Genomic DNA, 22452 nt, shown 5'->3' with positions numbered 1-22452 from the left:
ATTATTACTAATATGTAGACTGTGAGTATTAATTCACACCACATGTGTTAGGAAGCGTTTTTTCTTTACAGCTAAGTGAAAAAAATGTACATACTGGAGCGACATAAACCAACTGGAGTGTATGCAGCATTATTACACTATTTTAAAAGGTCAGACAGGTTTTACATCACAGTAAACTGTAGACTGTAATGAGAAAGCTGAGTTTAAAGTCCAGATGAAATGACAAATGTCTTTCCAAAATAATAAAAAAAAATCTTAACATGTTTTCTTCCCTCAAAACAAAATTTGACTCATGCTTATGGCAGCTAGAATCAACCAGTTTCAACCAATAATATCATGACATCCACCTGTCAATCAATCTGCAACTTTTAGAGGTGCAAAGCTGAGCTAGCTAGCATCAGTATGGTACATCGCTGTGTCTTCCAAAAATGTTTTCCACCTCGACAACCACCTCAAGCCGTGTTCTGTTCCCCCAACATACAGTGCTTACGGGCCTGCTGGCTGGAATTGGAAGATTGTGCTCAAGGCACTTTACAGTGGACTGCTTCAAAAACTAATGTTAGCTCCATGGAGCATCTGATGGGCCTCACTGATTAACATTACTGTATAAAAGCACTACCTCGCAACTTAGCACAACTTAATTACTCTGTTCACTGACTTGGGTGAAACTGGATAATATTCTATGGAGAAAATGCTTTCTGGTTTCCCCCCTGTTTCTGCTCAGATTCAACATCTCTGTCAGAGTATCTGTTAACTTAGCTGCTGCTAGTGAGTAACAGAACCAGGCTCAGTGGTCTCCCAGTGAAGACGACTGAATCGATGCTGAACATGGCCACTGAGACCTTCAGGTAATACAGTACCAGGGTCATTTACAGAGTTTCCTGAAGTAAAAATGTGTTTACTTGCTGTTAAAGTAGCTGCCGTTCGTTTGGTTAGCCATGTGTTTTCCCAACATTATAAAACCTCCACTGATCTAAAAGATGGTATTTGGTCCAAGCCTTGCCATGTTCACTGGGAGCTCCAAATTCACAAAGACCAGAAGAGTCAACTAAGTTAATGGACCACTGTCTGTCGCTGAATGGCTGGGGAGGTATTGTGTTAATACTCATTCAGCCCTACTGGCTACTGCAACAAGTAACTTATAACTACCTGTTTTTACAGGAAGCAATTCTAAAATATTCTAAAACTCGATTTTTGTTTCATTTAGACTTTAAGAGTGTCAGATACTATAAGAGTCATTTTTTCATGTCTATAAAATAAATGCGAGAGAAAACAAGCAATGAGGACAGAAATGTTGTACTATCTGGAATAACTCAACAGTTATAAAATTGGTAAAGAAATGGAGATTGCAAAACTAATAAAGGAAACAGAAGTCTCTTTTTTTTCCCCCCAGTTATCAAACACCAGCATGCTTCAGGGTGGAACGTCCCATAATTGACCACTCTGTCATTAGTATATCCATTTGTCCTCTGTTCCTGCTGAGAAAAGTGCATGACTTTATGGCCTCGTGTGTGTGCATGTGTGTGTGTGTTTGTGTGAGTGTCTGTCTGTCTTCCCTCACGAGAAATTCAATTTGTGGATGTCTCGTGTCAGTCACTTACTAATTTCTCTAAGCGCAGCGTCAGGAGTGAGAAACTACTCCCCGTAAAATAGGCTTTGGGTTCAGGAGGCTGATTCTAAAAGCAGGCGCTCGGAGGATGGAGGGGTGAAGGATGAGAGGAGGAGAGGGGAGTCAAAAGGAAGGGGTCAGCCCGCTTAAGGAGGATGAAAGGGATGAGAGGAAAGAGGAGAGGATGAGGGCCAAAAAAAGAAGAGGAGAAGATAAAGTGAGAAATTGCAGCGAATGAAGGAAAAGTGTAGAAAAGAAAACAGTGGAGAGTAAAATTAAGAAAGAGGGCACAGTTGAGGATAGGATGACAGAGGCTCAGAGCCAAGTCTTTTCCTTCCTCTGACATCTAAAGTATAATATCCTGTAACTCTGTAACCTTGGCTTTAGGCAGTGCCATGAGAATTTTAATGCCACAGTATCAGAAAAGGCAGGGCAATTATATCTCCAGCTGCATTCGTGACTGGGCACTTTAGGGCCTCTGAACTCAAAGAGGACTTATATCGAGGAATACATGAAAATAAGAGCAGAGCTGTGGCATGTGTCACAATGAAGTCAACAAGGACACAAACTAAAAAAGTTGACAGAAATGAGGATGGAAAGTTAAGAAAGGGAAATGTATTAGCTGCAAAATTTGTCTTAAAAGTCTTAAACTCCTTGAGAATGGCACTTGAGCTGCGTAATGTCCCATCATAGTCATCAAAACACATTAAACATAACCATTTATGCAAATAGGGTAATTTATTGTGTTAATTAAATCATTAATTAGCAAATATTTTTATGTCAGCATGCTTGTCTTCATATTACGCATTAGTGGATTAATATTAATGCTATCTTAAAGCATTAAGGAACTCAATTAAAAAGAATATTTATGCCTTAAACTTAATACTGGAAGAGTGCAGCAAAGTGCAGCAAAGTGGAGCAAAGTGCAGCAAAGTGCAGCAAAGTGCAGATCTGCCAGGCAACAGATGGTAAAGCATGCAAAGTTTTGAATAAAGTGTTTGGTGTGCGGCTTGGTAGTGCAGCTTTTGCCCCATGTACTGAGGCTGAGCTCTCTGCAGCGGCCGTGGGTTCAGCACCTTTTGCTATCTTATATATTAATGGCATAAAAGCTCCAATTTTTTTTCTTGAAAGATGCAAAGAATTATGTAATATTATTGTAGCTAAGAATCCTGGGTTTACCTAAATGTATAAACTTAAGGAAACACCAAATGAGATGATTCATCTACCTTGCCTTGACTCCAGTTAGGAGGTGTTAAGAACCAGCAGTCAGTGTAAAACAGAGCAAAGAGTCTTCTCAAGGTGTTCTCAAGTTATGAGTTTCTTGAGCATACAGTCATAAATGTGCACAAAAAATATTAGGCTAATGGGTCCAGTAGTATGTGAGATTAGCTGCAGAAAGTAGTTTCAGCCATAGTGGTCACACATACATGCACGCACATGCAAGCATGCATACACATGACCTATCGCATGACCTCCAACAGCCATAAGATGTAATAGAATGAATTACTATTTAGGAATTAAGTACTGTATCACATTTTTGTTGCAAAAATATCTCATCTCAGTCATAATCACCCCTAGTATGACAACCAAAGAGTAGCTGGCTTGTCTTTATTTTTATTTTTATTTGCAAGGCAGTAACAGAGCTTTACCAGCCTCTGGCTAACTGTTTTGCATGTTTCACTTTTAATGGAGACAGCGTATTTAGCCTCCAGGACACTGAAAATAATCATGTCCCATTGGTGATATCCTGTCTATCTTAAAAGGTAAGTTCATTACTGCATTACCAACAAACTTACTCACTTTCTACTTGATTAAACACAGGCAAATAATTATCTCACGTAATGCCTTCATGTCAACAACCTTTGTGCCTGTGTTTGGGTGGGTGCGCAGAATTTATTTGAATGCCTTAACAGGAAAATTACCCGTTACCCAGGTGCACTGATCCTTTCTCACTTTAGCCATCAAGTTGAAACACTGAGCGTCAGACTTTGTGTGTGTGCATAACACATGTATATCCTTGCATCTGTGTGGCCATCACGCTTCAATATAAAACTAATTAGCTCTAAATTGGTTTATGTGGCAATTGGTTATGCTTAATAAACATTAAGCCACAGTGGGGAAAAAACATAAAAATAACAATATAGAAACCTCTCCACTTTGACTTCCAGATAGATTTCTTGCTCAAACCTACCCAAGCAGTTTTATTTCCTAGTTTTGTTTCCTAAACCTATGAAATACTTTTGCTATAATAATATTAAAAATGATAAAAAAGATCATCTGGGCCAGGAAGCAAACTCTCTGCTAGAGTCCCATGTCTAACCCATTCATCCACTACAACATTTCCTGCCAAAATTAGTGGTGTGACTAGCCAATAGGCTTTGTGTGCTTATTCTTACCTGGGTGTAAATAGACACTCTGATTAATTTTTCATGCAGAGCAAACACTTCAGCATTCACTAGATGCACCACAATTAGAGAACAACAAAAAACAAGACAGAAATGGACAAACTCCTATTATCAAAATGAATGCATTAAAAATGATTTTGATGCAGATAGATCACATTGTGGTAGCAGTATTACTTTGCTTACAAAGTCTGTCCCAGTCTGTGGTCACTGATCAAGAACTGGTACCAATGAAAACACAGCAGATTGTTGCCTTAAAGCTATGAGATTTGAAGCAGATGGCTACCTGGATGACTGAACCTCCACAAATGACTCTCAGCAATTATGTGAAGCCTTGTCCTGTCTATAAAAGAACATGGATTTTTCATGATACTGAGGGGTCTCTGCTAATTGCGGCACGCTGACAGAACAGTCTCAGTCACATAGAAAGTGCTGATAGAATACTGTTAGAGAGCTTTAGGACAGCTTAATGCGCTTGGCCTCTCTGACTCATCAAGCTGAGCGTTCAGAGAGAGTAATTGAGGCCAAGCCAAAGGCTAAACTATCTTTTTGTACACTCACTGTATTATACTGTTACCTCTGTGCTAGGATGGAAATTAGCCCCCTGAATGTGGTGCGGTGTGAGTGTTTTGAATAAATGTTCCAGATATTCTGACTGAGATGTAATTTAAGTGTCTCTCTCGCTCTCTCTCTCTCTCTCTCTCTCTGTGCATGTATGTGTGTGTGTGTGTGCTTGGGAGTTTCGGAGCATCCGGTCAAAAACACCCACACACTTTGTTCCAAGTTCACAGACATCACTCTAACCCACATATGCACAGCCTTCATTGTAAATCTGTGATAATGGAAAAGCAAGGCATCGAGTAACAGAAAACTAGAATTACAGTCCAGTTGCATTTCACATCAGTGTATGTCCAGACTTATAATGCAGTGAGGACTTTGAGGAAATATAATAAAATGTATTGAGTGTTTTTTTTTTTTTTATGAAATGGAGGTTACTGACATGCATGATTCCAGTGAATATGTTACACTGAGACACATGCTGTCTTCACTTTGAGACTCCTTTTTCTTTTTTTTTTTTGACAGAGTACAGAGGACCGATAGAGAGCTTGATGAGAGAGAGCTCACATGATGCAACAACAATCATCTGAAGCTCAACACAGCTCAACAGTGAGGTTTCAGAAAGAAATATCCAATTCATATTCTGAATATAGGATTTAGGTTACTATTGTATTGCATGTGTGTATTATGTATTAATGTTGTAATCATCCAAGGTAAATGTCTCTGATTGGTGGAGCTGTTATAATGGAAATGTTTACCGCTTCTGTGACCACAGTTTGCCTGCAGGGTGGCTTGTTAGGTAGCTAACATTAGTCATATTAATCATGGCATGATGCTGCAGTAAATCCATACACAAACAACACAAACTACAACACTGTTATTATGAGTATAAACACTATAATAATGACCACAGTTAAATTTAAGAAGAAGTGGTATCATTTGCAGTGGTTTAAGGGATGAGTAGCTCCTTTTCTAAAAAAAAAAAAAAGATGTGCACAGTTTGTACCTTTGCCTTTTTTCTCCGTTTTCTGTTTTGTGTTTTTGCCCCGAATCAAAGACTTTTAGGACTGGAACCAAGCTTACTAGCCACAAGTTGAATCAAACATTTGATTTGGAGGGGGAAAAAAAGTGGTGTTAAAGGAGTGAATGAATGAGAAATCTGCAATCCGAAAAAGTGTGTTCACTGCTGAGCTTTACATGAGCAAAAGCGATGAGCTTGAAGTGGACTACAATGCTTAAAATATGGATGTATATAAGATCTACTGTATACAACCAACACAGATTCACCCAAGATTAGTGTCACCAATTCAGTATCTGACCAAATATGAAAAAAGACACAAACTCTCCTTCTGATCCTGAGTTATGGTGTCAAATAAAGGCCAGAAAATTGGTTTTGCTGAATATTATGATGTCACAATGGAGGCAACCTTTGACCTCTCTGATATAAAATGTCACCAATGACCACCAATTACTGATCAGTTCCCTCAAAGTGTGACATTGTGTTCACGAAAATGGGACAGATGAAAAGCCTGGAAACAAAGCCTTCAGTGGAAACACAATAAAATCAGTTCAAGAAATTGAAGAACTGATTGGTATTCACCAGAACTCTAAACTAAAACCAAACTGGGTGGCACGGTGGTGCAGTGCTTTGTACTGTTGCCTCACAGCAAGAAGGTTCTGAGCATGAATCCGCTAGCCGGCTGGAGGGCTGGGGAGTTTGTGATTGGGCCTTTCTGTGGAGGGAAGCTGGAGTGGGTGTAGGTAGGTGTGTGTCTCTATGTGTCAGCCCTGTGATCAACTGGCGACCTGTCCTGAGTGTACCCAGCCTCTCGCCTAATGACTTCAGCCTAGATAATGAATGAATAAAACCAAACCCAACTGTCAAAAAGTCAAAATAATTCTAGGAGCTAAAACATCCTGCGACAACACACACACAGTGCCTTTCCCCATGAAAAAGAAATCTCAAGCCTGAACTAAGAATGAACTGTTTGAAATAGCTTCAAAAATGTCTTTCTAACACTTCTCCCCTAGCCTGTGAAGCTGTGGCCCAAATATCACTTTGCACTCCTTGCCATAGTGATAATCAGCAGTTTTGAATCCCCCACAGCCTTCAAACTTGTGTTTACCATCAGGCTCCTTGCTCCTCAGCATTCATTATGTTATGTGAGACTAACGAGTAAAACCACAGTCGCAGTTGCTGCCAATTCAGCCCACACACTACTGTACCTCTATCAGTAATGGGAGGGGAAACGTGTGAAAGCACATAGCTCTATTTCTCTGAACTGCAGCAATAAATATATGTGTGAGTATACTGTGTGTGTGTATGCATATGCAAATACATGTACTGGATATTTTTCTCAGAATGAAACAGAAACAAGAAGAACATGCACATAGCATGTACCGTGCAGTGTATCGTGTGTCCTGTTGTCTGCTGTGTCTGTTTCCACATTTATCATGGCCTGAGAGCCTTGTAAAGACAAATTTGGGGTCTGTCCAGGACACAGTGGACAAAGGTAAAATAAGGATTTATGGATTATTATTTAGTTATCGTAATGAACTAAACAACTGCAAATACTGTGATGTAGATGTGGGCGTGTGACCATTATGAGGTGTAAATACCTGAATTATGTGTGTTTGGACCCTCTGATGTCATACAGGGATACTGCCTCTAGGGTTTAATGTCCTACTGTTACCCTTTCTTTTCTCTTATGGCTTGATTCCACCAGGCACAGCTGCATCGTGTTATGGCTGCGCCACATCAGCTGGAGCTGATCGCTGCCATTCAACTTAGTGCTTGTGATTCCACCAGCAGCGCCTCAGCATGTCCCAGAAGTGGCTCTCTGCTCTGCTACAAATACACACTCAGTCTATTTTTGACAGATGCCACGTCAATCTGCGCAGAGCAGATCGACCAGGCAGGAAGTCAGACACAGCAGAGAGGATACGGTCAGTTTTCAAAATAAAAGACAGCATGCAGACTCATGATCATAGACATCATATAGACAGAAAAGAAACAACCTGCTTACTTAGGGTATAAGCATAAAAGTATGGCGAGAGGACCAAGTGAACAAAATCTGAGAATAAAATATAATCAGGTTGGTAAAATGCTCTGCTGCTAAAACACCTCTGAAACGCTGCTGGTGGGGAATGAGGCCTTATGGAGGCCGGTCAAAGCCGTGGCACAGACATGTCGTGCCCAGTGGAACACACCTCCTTGCACTCACTTATGAACCTTGCCAAAAACTTTGCTTCTCCTCACTTTCTCTCCTTCCCCTCCTTTTATCTGTCTTCGTTTCCACTTCACTCTTCCATTCTCTCACTCTCTCCGTCTGTCTCCTCTTCAAGGGGTAAAGACATTACAGAGATCCTCTCCTCTCAGCCACTATTGATTCCCAACTCGGCTTACAAAAATCAATAAATCACCAATTGGATCAAAATAGAGACTAGAGGGTGAGAGACAAGAGCAGAGAGAAACCCAAAAAGAAAGGCAAAGAGAAAACACAGTGAGAAAGTTGGGGTGAAAGAGAGATAAGTGATAATCTAAGATAAAGTATTAATATTGATTAATATTGGATGATTCTGCAACACATCAGATGAAAGAATCCAAGAAAACCACAGGAAAAAAAACCCTTTAAAAAGTGAAAGTTAAAATCATTAAAAAAAAGGCAACAGGCTTTGGATGTTCCTTGAGTGAAATGCAATTAGCATTTCAAGGCTTAACAAAGTTGGATTTCATAAATAAAAAGTACAGAGTCATCATGGGCTTATGGGGGCTTGACTCCACAGCAGCGAGGAGTAAATTAAGATGGACAACAGAATAAAAGAATGTGGATGTGTGCGTGTGATGTGCTCTGATCCTTATTGACTGGCCTGGGGAAATGGGTTGGCTTGATGGAGGAGATTGTACTCTGATAGAGAGAGAGGGACAGAGGCCTGATGGAGCTATCAGAGCCCAGACTATCTCTCTCAGTTACTGTAATTTCATACAGGTGCCCACACACCCAACACACACACACACACTAAGTCACACATGCACACTTAGATACGGACCATCTTCCAACAGACGGACAGCGGTGTCTGGCATCATTAACCTGGCGTCTTCCTAATTCAGACAGATTGTGGCTGCTGCTTGTGTGTGTGTGTGTGTGTGTGTGTGTGTGTTAGTATGTGTTCCCCTCTGTATGGTTGTGTATACTTGGTGGTCGAGTTGTGTCTGTGCTCTTGCTAAGTGAGCAAGTTCCTTCACTCTGGCCACTGGTATATAATTTCTGGCAAGTTAAATGATTTGCAGACATATTCAGCCTGCAAATACAGACACACACACACACACACACACACACACACACACACACACACACACACACACACACACACACACACACACACACACACGCTCACAAGCATACACACCAACTAATAAGACTTCACTTGGCACAGTTCAAAAAAGTTTTAGCAAGTCCTGTTTCACTGTTGACTAACACCAACACATTTCTTTAGAAAAAAAACAACAATACAAACTAACCAAAATAAAGAACTCAAAAGTGAAAGTTGATTAATAAATGTGTTTTAAAGTGGTGACAAACAAATAGGTTTTTGGTGATTTAATTTGTTTCTGTCGTGTGTTTTGTCGATGGAGTCTGGTTAGTTTGGCAAGACCAATACAACTGCTTTTTCTAGTTAAACAAAATGCATCTTACTCTTATGAAAGGGCCCATCTCTGTAGGAATACTTTTATTAATATTGTCAGACACTTACAGTAAAAATCTGAGCCTATCAGTGGCAAAAACAAGCACTTTTAATGGAGATACTTTGATGGTGCACAGAAGCCCAGATTACATTGAAACTTATTTTTTCTTCTTCTAGCTGCAGTGGTCAACCTCAGTGCTGGACCACTTTAAAAATTGTTGTCCTCATTAGTTATTTAGACACAAAAACATGAGAGAGAGAGGGTCCAAGTTCCAAAACTTGAGGATGCATCATAGACTTCACAAAGCAAGGAGCACAGATCAACTGAAACACAACCTGGATGTAAACTGGATGCTATTTTCTGACACTGTCCCATTTTTACCTCTGTAAGTGCAGCATAAGTGAGGGCTGTGTTGTTTTTGTCAGAGCTGTTGTGAAGGTGTCGGGGTGACCCTTACCTCCCAAGTGATAGGTTCCCCCTGTGGTGATGGTCAGAGGCGAGGTGGACCGCACAGCAGACGACTCCTCGCCATCTACTGTCAACATGGCAAAGTTCTCCTTGGCAACCAGACGTATTGCGTGCCACTGGCCGTCGTTAAGGCCTGAACCTGGAGGGGGGACAGAGATAAAAAAGTCTTCAGAGAACACATAGTGACTTTGTTTCTTTGCAGAGGCGTAAATTATAAATGTCATGCTCTGTGAGTGTAAAAGTCTTGGTGTGGAAAGGGTTTTAGCTAACTGACTTCTTGGAATAAAAGAATCATAAATGCAGAAAGATTATCCAGATCCAAGTATATTAAATTGACAGTGCTAACAGTTCTAACCCAGATTGTGTTTTGACTGTGGCGGCTGACACATTGCTTAAATAAAAGCTTTAATCATTGTTTAAAAGGACAGTTTGGATTATTTGAAGTGGGGTTGTATGAGGTACTAATCGATAGTCAGTGTATTACCTACAGTAGATGCCAGTTGAAGCATTTTGTAGAAGCAGAGAGGAGTACCAGCATGGTTAGTTAGGTTATTTTGAATTTGCAGGAGTCATACAATACTGAACAAACAGCTAACAACAACAACTAACAGATTGAGACAGTGGAATATCAGCAACTCCCTTGTTCTGCAATGTAAAATGACTGATTTCATCAAGGGAGTTTGGTTGTGCAACAGAAAGAGATTTGGCTTATATAACAGTGGTTTCCAGACAGGAACAGCTGTCTGATGGCAAGGTAAAGCTCTGAAAATTATTTTTATTTGGATCCTCATCATTTGCGCAAAGTGTTTCAGGGATCCACACAAAAACAACAATAAAATCACTCGGCATCAATAAGACATTAAAATGCAAAATAAGGCCAAAATTTAAGATCAGTAAACAAGTGAAATGATTCTACACATAAAGCAATAAATAGCAGTAACTTATAGATGAAACAAAAAAAAGTTACAAATGCACCACACCAAGAATATTAATAAACAAATAAATTAATTAATAAAAAGGTTTCAAAACATCAAAAACAAAAATTACATGTTGTTCATCAAATTATGTTTTAGTGATGTTTTGAAGGAATGTCTGTTTCTATGCACTATTGAAAACATATTTATGAACAGTACATTCAATTTCTGCCATATTCTGCCAATAAATCCAAGTAAATTATACATATAGGCTTTTCTTATTTTTTTATATGGCTGAAGTGTGTTTTGCTGCTCACCCCGTCCATAGCAATATATTGCTTAGCTTCCATGCTGGTACTCATATGTTGACCGCCATCTACTGTACATAATATGCTTATTATCAATGAGTACCTCATATAACCCAGCTTCAAATAATCAGAACTATCCCTTTAATAGTAAAAAAAAATCAAATCTGATTTGTTTGGCAAGGTCAAAGTTAACTTTGTGATGAAGGAATACAGGAGAATATTAAAACCCTGGCAAGGATTTAAGAAAAAGACAACTGGGTGACTCATCATGGGTGAGAGGTACGCGGGTGGTAAATCTAGAAAATGCAATTTCTGCCTGTGATGTGTGGTTATCTCTCTTTGTTTACTTTCTACTTTGTCATACAGCTGTTTCTTTCCCCACAATCACTGCACCCCTGTGTTTTTTACGCCTTGTATGGCTCCATCTAAGCTGCCTGCTGAATGTGGCTTCAGACATGCTCAGCAGAGGATCATCTTCCCGCCTCTATCACATTTTCCCCTCACTTCGACACGTATTCTCATATATATGCCAATGCTCCCCAATTCTTCTTCCTTTCCCTTTTGTTCTCCCACTCCTTCTCTCCCCTCTCCCCCTCTCCGAGCTGAGTGCAGCTTCCAGTCTCAAGGCCCCCGTGCCTCAACTCCATTAACTCTCAGAGAACCCTGTTTGCGTCTGAGTACCAGAGTGCACGTGTGTGTGTCCTCTATCTGTGCATGCAAGCTTTGAGCACTTTGTGCAAGTGTGTACAAGTCTGTAATGTGCTGCGTTGTCTGCATATGTCAGTGTAGTTTGCGAGTGTGTGTGTGCGTGTGTGCGAGTTTGCGCTCTCCTTTTCTCTCTCTTCCCTTGTAGCTGTGCTCCATTAAATATGAGTGATGTTTTGGAAAGGGACATTACTACTGGAGCCGAGAGAGAAGCCAGCTCACTCTCATCACCCTCTCCTCTATACATCACCTCTTACTGACACCAATCTCTATTCATCCTTCCCTCCCTGCCTCCCTCCCTGTCCCTGATTCTTTCTTCTGTCTCTCTGTCTTTATTTCCCATCCTGTATTTCTGCATCTCACTTTTCCCTTTTTTTAATCTTTCCGTCTTTATACTCCTCTCCTCGTGTGACCATCTGCTGTGTTGTCCGTCTTTTTCAATTCAGTTCCACTCACTGCTTCACTGACTGTAATTCATTGATAGTGAAGACACTGTAGCGAAGTTCAAGGAGCGGTCACGTGCAAATCAATGCATATACTCATGGATCTGCATTCAAGTCAATACACATGTACCTTAGCATTCAGCATGTGCCGATACATTTGACCCATGTGTGTAAGAGAGCGTGCAAGCTTTTGTCAGTGCATTTGCTCTGTGTGTGTCTCCACCCTCTACACAGAACTCTTGTGCATAGTTTATTTCTTCCCAGAATGCACTTGGAGACCCTGGCTTTCATGTCAGTAGGGGGTCTACACTAATTAATCTTCATCACCAGGGTGATCATGTGTATGTGTGTGTGTGTCATCATGGCAGTGACCAAAGAAACTAAGAGCCAAGATGGCCTCCTGCTGAGGGGGATGACCGCTGTGGCCTTGTTCAGGGCAATGTTGGTTAAATAAGCACAAACACACAAACAGAACACACATACACACACAAACACAATGGCACAAACATGAATATGATTATGGATATTTTTCCACAAGCTCTGCCAGAGTAAAGACTACGAGCCTGGTTGCACATGGCATTAAAATGCGTCTTGTGTGATCCAATGACAAATGGAAAATACAGATGTGAATGCACCCAAGACCGAAGAGAACCAGCTGCACAGATCACATTCAGAAGTGTTCTGGGCCGTCTGTGACCACATTCTGTCAGCTGTGTGTCCTGGGCCACACTGAAAGACCACCTACTCAACTATAAGTACACCATTTATACCCCTTTTCCATGCACATGTGCTGGCTTGGCTTGACTCAGTTTGACTTGGCAAAGCAGGGATTTGCATCTCCATTACAACAGGGCTACCTGCGTGAAGGTGTATGTTTTAACTGAAGATGAGCTTAGCTCAAGTCAACCTGCTGCAAAATGATGGATAAACATTTTTTTCCTAGAAATTTTTCACAATTTAAGTCCCCCATTATTTTGTTATTTAAACACTTTTATTATGAGACAGAAAAATAAGGAAATGTCGGGTTTTCATTAGCAGGAACTGAATTCCTATGCAGCTGAAAAGAGAATCTGGAAGTATAAAATAAAGTGGATACTTGAAAGTACAAACAGCGACACAGAAGAGAAACCTAACTTCAAACTAAAGAGATTCAGTTAGAAGCTACAAAAGTACTAAGAGCTCAACACACAGAGATTTTTAAAAACCTAGCCACAATATCCCCAGACACCTTTAAAAACTGTACAGTTTTGAGAGTTGATGAGTGATGAGTGTGAGCTGTTGAACTTTCTAAACACTGTCTACAACAAATTTCTAATTATTTGGTGAATAAGGCCCATCATACTATATTTCTTTCATTGTGTAAAAAAAATTGTGACCGTTTGTCCAAGTGTATGGGCTACTACTGCTGGGCAACAAGTTAAAAACAACAATGCATTTGATCTTTGCAAAGGGTAATGATGTGGCTGTGTGCTTATTGGCACACAGAGCAGGGAAGTGAGACCCATGGTATGTTAATATCAGGTATAAACAGGCTAAATGATACAGTTTACACCGTTTTTGTTGTACTTGAGAAGTCATGAACTGAAAAGTAATAACAACAGAATTAGAGGATGGCATCTGCTCTGTCGCAATGACAACAAAAAAAATTCAGTCCTGGTAGAAAGCGACCTTGATGTGCTGCTTTACTGACAATCACATTTCTGACTGTATATTGGTTTGATGTAATCACTATAAAGCTCTCTGCTCCATCCTGTCCCTCTCTATAACCTCTTGAATGTAATGGAAAATAGATAGTGTGTAACCTCGTGTCCCCTCATCTGTTTTACATCACCTGCAATAGCTTTGAATGATGAGCTTATCAGTGATAGCAGTGTTGAATCTTCGCTCTCACTGCAGCACAGACACACAAAAAATGAATCTCATTTACGCAAATATGTGGCGTACTCACTCTTACTCTTTCTGTCACACACGCCAAACACACAGGCTCAAAATCATGCGCATGCTGTCTGTCTGCCACAGATAAAAAGAGCACAGATAATGAAGGAGAGAAGAGGAGGGAGGAAGAGAATTGTTCAGATTTGACGAGATAAGACTGGTTAATGGCTTGTTTTGGAGTTGTCATTCGTGTGCAGAGGCCTGATTATAAGGTGTAAGACTGACTGGTCACTTTGCTCTGTTTTTGTTTTGAATGAAGTGAAAATAGAAAAAACTACAGTGGTTTGACTCATCTTGCACCCTCACATTGAAAGGACATTAAAGAGACAAAAAATTCACCAAACAGTGGCAAGATTACTTCCATAATGAAAAATAGCCCATTAAGAGAGCTGAAAGGTTGAGAATGATTTCACACGATAAAAAAGTAAATGCAGAACTACACTCTTCGAAATAAGGTTCCAAAAGGGTTCTTCCCGAAGGGCTGAGGTTGTACTCAGAACCATTTGTTAGGTGGAAGCCTTTTTTCAAGAAAGGGTTCATCAAGAGGTCTTTGTAAGACTGAGGGATCAATTAAGAACCAAAGAACCATTTTTAGAAAAAAAAAAACTCTTCAAGGCTTGTTGAGATCTTTGAAGAACTCCTTCGTCAAGGGTTCAAAATATGAAAGTGTTCTCAGTTGAATCTCCTTGGTGGGTTCTAGACAAAACCCTTGGATTATAAAAAGGTTCTTGGTAGAACCTCTAACTGAGTTCTAAATAAAACACTTGGAATATAAAAGGTTTTTTGGCAGAACACCTGAGTGGGTTCTAAATAAAGCTCTTGGAAGATAAAAGGGTTCTAGGTAGAAGCCTCCGAGTGAGTTTAAAAAAAAAAATCCTTGGAATATAAAAGGGTTCTCTGTAGAACCCCTTTAGGTTTCTCTCTTGTTCTAGGTATATGCCTTTACATTGGGTTATAGATAGAGCCCTAAGAAGGGATTTCAAGTGGAACCTTTGCAGTATCTTCCTCCAGGAACTAAAAACAGTTCTCCCATGGGGATAAGCTGAAGAACCTTTTATGGATCTAATTAGCCTCTTTATTTTTAAGAGTATACAGTAATTATAACATTTTAGAATTTTAGAATAACATTTGACCCACACATTTTGGCACTTCCAACCTGTTCATTTCTGCAAGGGAAAACAACTTTTAAGGGCACACAAACATTTGCTCACAACTCCAAGCCCCCACTGTCATCTGATAGAGTATCATTTATTTTTCATGTCAGCAGAGGCATTAATTTAATGGGTTATATTTGGAGACCTTGCCAAGGTTTTTCTGTTAATGCAGAAAATATGTTCATGCTTAAGGTGAGCATGCAGCTACTGACCATCTGCATGAACAAGATAAATGATGTTTATGAAAAAACGCCTAAGCAATCTTAAATGCCATAATGTAATAAACACAACTGCATGTGACGTGATTCCTTCTGGGTACTTTATCTGTTGAAGTTATTTTCTGCTGTGTCAGTGGGGTCATTTTGGAAGCAAAAAACCCAAAAAGGAAATAGGAAAGTGTTCTTGCATGAACAGCTGTGGACATTGCATCAGACGACCTTCCTAAATATGGTCATGGACAGTCTTTTTGTGCCAACTCTGTACAAGATAAATAATGAGACGTTTTTCTTTGACCACTGTTGCTTACAACACCTGTGCTCACTGGGAGTCTGAAAAAGTCTGATTCCATTTAATTTCTTAGAAGTATTTCAGTGGTGGTGAGGTTTTACAATGAGAGGTACTCTACTGCCTCTGTTGTTGCTTGGCCTGTCTGGGACATGGGCTCAAGGAGAGAGCGGAGGAGCTGACCAAGGTCTACAGACAACAGACATGTGGGCTGAGCTGAGAGCTCTGAGAGACATGGTGGTGGAGCAGAGGGTGGAACTGAGGAACACCAAGGCTGAACTGCAAACCCAGAGAGACAAAGTGGCGGATCTGGAGAAAGAGAACGCAGGTAGTACACTGACAACGTCCATGATGATTAAGTGGGGGATGCAATGATTATTGATGAAAATTATGGTTACTTACTTGCAGATTCATCAGTCCACACCAATTAATTGTTTCAGCTCTAGATTAGACTAAACCTATTTTTTAATTGTTTGACAGAAAATCCCCACCAAAAATTTGTCAAATTGAAATAAATATCTCAGAGAATAAAACAACAGACTCCTTAATCTGTTTTGAAATTGCTGTCATGTAATTGCAGCTTACTGCTTACACAGACACCAGGAGATCATAAAAGTAAAAAAAAATAGGATTCTGTACACTGGATATAAGTTAAATATGGAGTCATATCAGCTGGAATACACAATAACACATCAGAAATGTCTTTGTATAGATGTCATGGATTGCTTCTTCAGACAGCCTTACTTAAAAGAACTTCATCCTCAGCCTCTGTGGTATTTCAGTGATGAGCTCCAGACTGACAGCCACTGAAAACAAGGTGACAGCAATTACAGCAGAGTTGGAAGCGACTAAGACCGAACAGCAGCTCCAGAAGAAAAAAGTGGAGGAGGCTGAGATACTGATTTCTGGTGTGCAATTACTAAAATCACAGACTGTATAATGCTAGAGAATCTTGAAAAATACAGATGAGGAACGGTTGTCTTTCATGCTTCTAGTGCAAGCAGCAGAACTGGCAGTGCTGGTTTCCAGAGTGACAACCAGGGAGGAGGAGGCGCAGGAGCTGAAGAAGGACGTGACAGCTCTCAGGGAAGAGCTGGATATTTCTAAGACTGAACTACAGCTCACCAAGAACAAATTGGATGAAATGGAAAGGACAATTGCAGGTATTTCAAATCGAAGCCAGAAATACATACATACATACATACTTAAACTAGAGACAGACAGCTTACTTTAAAATAATAAAATTCCATCTGGCTTTTATGTCTTTACCTTGGAACGAACTCTGTTTTAATCCTCTATTATTTCTACATTTAAAATATTTTTACCAAAATTTGGCAGGAAATTCTTGCTCTCTAATTCTCTTAGTTCAACGTTTCAATCCTGTGTTTATAGGCACTCCAAAGCTGGCTTTCTCCGCTGCTTTGCCCGCTTCAGGAAAAATCGGACCATTCAATACTGAAACTCAACTTATCTACAGTAGAGTTTTCACAAATATTGGCGGGGCTTACAACCCAATTACAGGTATGCATTTCCACAAGTGTCATAATATCACCTTAGAGACGGACAAAGCTGACCTCTCTGATTTTCTACTGTTGCAGGTATCTTCACAGCACCCGTCAAAGGAGTCTACTATTTCAGATTCACTGCCTTCAACCTGAAGACTGGAGAATGGATGTCACTAAGTTTATATCATAATAGTCAGAGAATTTGGCATAATTCTGAGTACACTGATGGTCATACTTCCTTTGCAAATGCATTAATTCTACAGCTGGAACAAGGAAGTGTGGTCTACATGAGACTCCATGAAACCCATGGGCTTTATGATGATGATAACACCTGGAACACCTTTAGTGGTTTCCTGTTGTTCTCTCTGTAATTTTCAGTTATAGATATAGATATAAATAAATGCAGTCAGACAAATGGGCAGTTTTTCCCACTCTGATTGTTAGTTTTCATAATTCATAATTATCATAATTATCATAATTATACCTTGTATTGCTACAAGGTGTTCATTGCACTTCTTGCCATGTTGACACCACGTATAACTTCTCCACAAATGACATATTTCACACAGTGAAATCCACAGTATGACAGTTTATCACTGTAACTCAGGAACACCAGCCAATGCCCGACCTTGTAGATAAACTGGCTAAAATTCAGTTGAAGAAAAGCAAGTTTGACATATATACCAACAGTCTCCTCTACAGTTTGGGACTTTATTAGGACCCAGTTGCACCAATAGGGCTTATGTCTGGTCTTAAGTTGGTCGTAATTTGGCATTTACATCCATTGTAATTAAACCGGTTGCACCATCTAGGCTCGAGTCTTCTTCTTGCTTAGACTCACTAAAATATTACACCTAGTCAAGAGCAGGCATAAAGTCAAAATCTATGCTGATTAATACAGACACACAGCCTGTAGTCATGAATACCTTCTATTCTGTGTCACGAACGCTCAAAGAGATGTGTTATTCAACAGAAGTGTGTGGAAAATTAAAACAATACAGGTGGGAAATTAATATTATTCAGTCAGAAATAAATCACATAGTGTGCAATGATGTGCGCTGCACTCATCTGTCCAGCTGACTTTTATGAGCCATTAACAAGGCGTATCATTTATCACGACAAAGTAGCCAACATGCTGGGACAAACAGACACAATGTGTGTGGGTTTTTTTTTTTTTAGAAAGATGTAGTAAAAAGCATTTCACAAAGATTATTAAGTTTCACCTCACTCAACAACTCTCAAAATTGTACAGTTTTTTAGGGGAGTAGGGGATGTACTGTTATTTCTCTCTAAGTCAACTACTTTTTATGTTTTAGTAGGTTGGACTGCTTGGCAGTCAGCACTTTCCTGTACTGGCTGCACAGCTGTGGCAATTTTCTCACTTCAGCGCAAGATAAAATAGTGTTTTATTTATCTTTAATCCTCCATAATGTTGCTCAAATTAGAAATGATTAACTACAAATCAGCTAGACAGCAGAAGATAGTTAACAATGTATCCTGGCAACGCATGGTGCAAGGCAACAGTCACAGTCTTGTGGGCATTTACATGAATGTGCTTCGGTAAGACCAGGTGTAGTTAAGACAAGGCTTAAGTTTGGTGGGTGCAACTGACATAATAGTCATGTACAGCCCCTGGCATGTGGGCTGAGCTGCAAGAGTGAGAGAAACATGGCGATAGAACTGAGGGTGGAGCTGACTGTCACCAAGACTCAACTTCACTGCCAGAAAGACAAAGTGGCTGATGTTTCAAGTGGTAACACAAACAAATAAAATGTTACATCTAATGATTAAGCTGAATTCACACAGTGTTTACCTCACTTTAAATCTATATCATAGTAGGTGGAGGTGCTTTGCATTGAACATATTATATATTGAACAACTTTATTCATATAGTGTCAGTGGGTTTAAGAGGCTGGGTGCATGCAAAGCCAGAACATTGTGTTAATCTGTGCTCTAAATCTGAATACCTGTGGTAAACAGATGGCTTTCATCATGTCTCTCATTATCGCCATTCTCTCGTCTACTCTTCTATTCTGTCCTCCATAGACAAAGCTACATTTTGGCTTGCATCAATAAGATTTAACTGCTGATCGGCCTCAAGCAAGACATGCTGAGAGAAAGCATTTTTGTCACTATTATTGTCATAATTATCATTTTATCAGCCTGAGTCAGCAAGTAAAAGCTATTCCCTGATAATTTCCCCATTCATTTATAGCTGTTTGTTACTCATAGTCTCTAATTTGAAGTCATGGACACTGAGCACATTGCTTGAGATTGATCCACAATACAGGGTGTTAGAGCCTAAAGAGAATTAGTAGCATTATGAAGTTATAAAGTCTAGACCCAGAAAGCTAACACCCCGGATCCAGGACTGTTTATCTGTCTGTGTGTAAGTGTGCAGGTCTTGTATTTCAGCTACAGTATATGTGCTGTGATGGATCAATGACGGATAACAGACAGTAGGATCAGACTGATCTAATTTTGAGACTGAGGGAAAGCTAGACAAAGCTTACAGAAATAAATAGCAAACATGATTTTTCTTTGAATTAAGCAAGTAATGATGATCAGGATGACATGTCTAAAAAATGTCTAAAATTAATTAATGACTGCACAAAAACTCACAGAGATGAACTTTGCAAGACTTATGGTAACACTTTATAATAATGACCATAAATAAATGAAGCATTGATAGCTAATCAAGCTTCAGTTAAACAAACAAAGGACAGAAAAAACAGAAGAAGCAAATAAATATGAGGTCTTGGGGTGATCTACAAACCACGGCAAATCTGCCCAATTCAGAACAAAGTACCACACATGATTCATACAATACTTAGGAATAATTTGTCTCATTGGCTAAATAAGCACACCACTTTTGCCACCGTTGTTCTCCCACATCTTTTTCATAAGGGATAAGTCATTTGCTCTCAAATGTCCATAGTGGGGCAGTTTTTCTGGAGCCAGTGTTTTGTGAGGGTGTTTTTGTTGGCCTCCAGCAAGAATTTTAGACGGTAAGCGTCATTTTTACTCAGTTCAGCTGGGATATTTCCAAGATAAAGTGTTGTGAACGTTGTACAAATATTAAGACACAGAACTTTCAAGATGATTTTTGCAACTTCCTTCCAGAACGTCTGAATAGAGAAGTAAGACCCAAAAACATGGCCATGATCAACCATAACCTCGCCATATTCCCTCCAACAGCACAGTTGGGTGCCAGTCTGTTTCGACTTCTGCTTGGGAGTAATGAAAAAGCGAATTAAATTTTTCCAACAGAAGTCTCTCCAGGTTCTGGAGTTGGTGGAGGATGACTGTGCTTCCCAGGCATTCAGCCACGTCTTCAGTTATTTCAGTGTTCAACTCTTTTTCCCATTGTTGTTTCACATGGTCTGTAGTGACCTTCTTCAGTACAAAATAAGTATTTAATAATGATTATCAAATGATTAGTAAACCTTTAAGAAACTGTTACATAGAGAGATGGAGCAGATATTTGTAACACATCCATGTTAGTGGATAATAATTCATTTGTAAACTGGAAATATTAATTGGATGGGTAATATCACGTTTTAACTGATGATAATAATGTCTTACATATTTATTTGCATAATTTATGTATGTTATGTATGTAAACTTGCAGTATAAGTCAGCAGTGTAATTTTTACTGAAAGCTGAACTTTTCTCGAAAGCTACCCAAGTACTGTTTGTTCCTTATTTTGAAAGTCTACATGGACATTGTATATTTATTATTGCTAACTTGACCACAGAGCCCTGCATGTGCAAAACTGATGCTAGATGCTTTCTAAAATAAAGAAATGTATAAAAATAATACCCAGCTAGCTCTTTTTATACCACGTGTGCACAGTAGGGCACTTCTTGTGTTTAGTATTTCTTTAATTTCTGATGTTGTGATAGAAACAGGTTGTTTTTTTTCTTCAGGATCAGGTTGCTGGAACTGAAGTGAGCAGGAACAGCCGGGCTGATTGGGTTGATTCAAACTGAAAGAGTCACTAAAAGTACATTTGTGACTGACATTGGAGAGGATGAGAGGGGCAGTGTCATCTGTGAGTCTTCAGTTGGCTTATGTAGTGTTAGGATACATATGGCTCCAGAGTGGCAGTGGGCCATATTTTAGTCCTGCCCAAAAAATCCTGAACAACAGTTCAGAAGTCTAATTTCACAATTCAGCACAACAAAGCTCTCAGTCTTTTCATGTTTTCAGCAACTATCTTCTAACTTCTAACTTCTATAATGTGTTAAGAAGAAAAAACTGAATTCCCTTTACACAGACTTTATCTAAGTTAAGTTTAATTATCTCTCAATTTACCATTTATAAAATGAAGGTTATTGTAAAGTGTTACCAGAATGACAAGATCAGAATACAAACAATAACAGAAACAATAACAATAATTCCCTTGTTATAGTACTTCAGTGGAATAACATTCTTTTTTGTGCCAAGAGACTGTAGCTTGTTAAATATCTAATCTGTATTAACCAAGAACTGTAAAACAAAGAGTGGGAGACAAAGATATTTTCTACAGGGTCTTAACCAAAGCCAGTGAGATGGACACTACTTCATAAATTACTAAATACATCATGAAGCAGTAATATGGGCTCAGTTAATGATGAGTCGCCCTGAAAAAATGGAAAATCGAGGTGGGAGTTATTATTGTAGGTATGAAGTGGCCAGGTGAATACTAATCAAATTCTCAGAGGCTGAAGCTGATTACATAGATACCAGAATGTAATATACAACAATTATCATATTATCACATTACACATGGGGAGAAACATTATTTATGGCTGTTGCTGAATATTTTGTCTTCGTCTCGCCTCCCAGTGGAACATGTTTGGAATATCACAAACACCATCCTCTCTCATCCTTACTACACTTCTTCTTTCCTTTTCCCATCATTTGTCTCCTCTCCTCTCCTCTCCTCTCCTCTCCTCCTGTTTCTATTACATATTGATCCTGTATGTACAGTATAAATGAATTTTGTCTGCTATGAATTTATGGGGCCCTCTGGCATTCATGAATTTATCCTCCTCCATCTTCTCCACTCCTAAATATTCGGTCCTCCAAGGTAGTTTGAAGAGCTTTGCACGTCTTCGCACATGGCAATATGCCAGCCACACAAAGCCTGAGAATACAACATATTAAGCCCTACACACAAACACACACAAACAGAAATGCACACAGGCACAGACACACTCACTCTTGGGGAATGAAACAATATAACATTATGATCAGGGTGGCTGTTGTATGTTT

General features: G+C 39.5%; 2 protein-coding genes across 4 annotated transcripts in view; one reads left to right on the top strand and one right to left on the bottom strand.

Annotated features, from left to right (window-relative positions):
• cntnap2a (contactin associated protein 2a) overlaps positions 1-22452 on the bottom strand; it is a 421874-nt gene that overhangs the window by 155640 nt on the left and 243782 nt on the right. For both annotated transcript variants that reach the window (XM_084710438.1, XM_084710437.1), the window contains exon 10: positions 9714-9863. In XM_084710438.1, coding sequence (XP_084566564.1) covers positions 9714-9863 — 150 coding nt within the window. The remainder of the gene's footprint in view (positions 1-9713; positions 9864-22452) is intronic.
• On the top strand, positions 15707-17870 carry LOC146307423 (cerebellin-2-like). 2 transcript variants are annotated; one of them, XM_084710439.1, is made up of 5 exons: positions 15707-16015; positions 16470-16595; positions 16683-16850; positions 17080-17208; positions 17286-17870. In XM_084710439.1, the coding sequence occupies exons 1-5, from the start codon at positions 15793-15795 to the stop codon at positions 17561-17563; spliced, it is 924 nt and encodes a 307-aa protein (XP_084566565.1). In that variant the 5' UTR covers positions 15707-15792; the 3' UTR covers positions 17564-17870. The 2 variants fall into 2 exon arrangements, with proteins under 2 accessions (XP_084566565.1, XP_084566566.1); XM_084710440.1 differs by lacking the exon at positions 16470-16595.

This window comes from Lutjanus erythropterus, chromosome 21 (assembly GCF_056507025.1).
Source record: "Lutjanus erythropterus isolate fLutEry1 chromosome 21, fLutEry1.hap2, whole genome shotgun sequence".
Lineage (NCBI taxonomy): Eukaryota > Metazoa > Chordata > Actinopteri > Lutjaniformes > Lutjanidae > Lutjanus > Lutjanus erythropterus.
The sequence above is the reverse complement of the archived record's forward strand: the minus strand, read 5'-3'. Positions and strand labels throughout refer to the sequence as shown.

Coding starts and splice junctions, on each gene's coding strand:
- LOC146307423 (XM_084710439.1), top strand. CDS start 15,793: ATGAGAGGTACTCTACTGCCTCTGTTGTTGCTTGGCCTGTCTGGGACA. Junction 16,596..16,682: donor GGCTGAGATACTGATTTCTG/GTGTGCAATTAC, acceptor TCATGCTTCTAG/TGCAAGCAGCAGAACTGGCA. Junction 16,851..17,079: donor AATGGAAAGGACAATTGCAG/GTATTTCAAATC, acceptor CTGTGTTTATAG/GCACTCCAAAGCTGGCTTTC.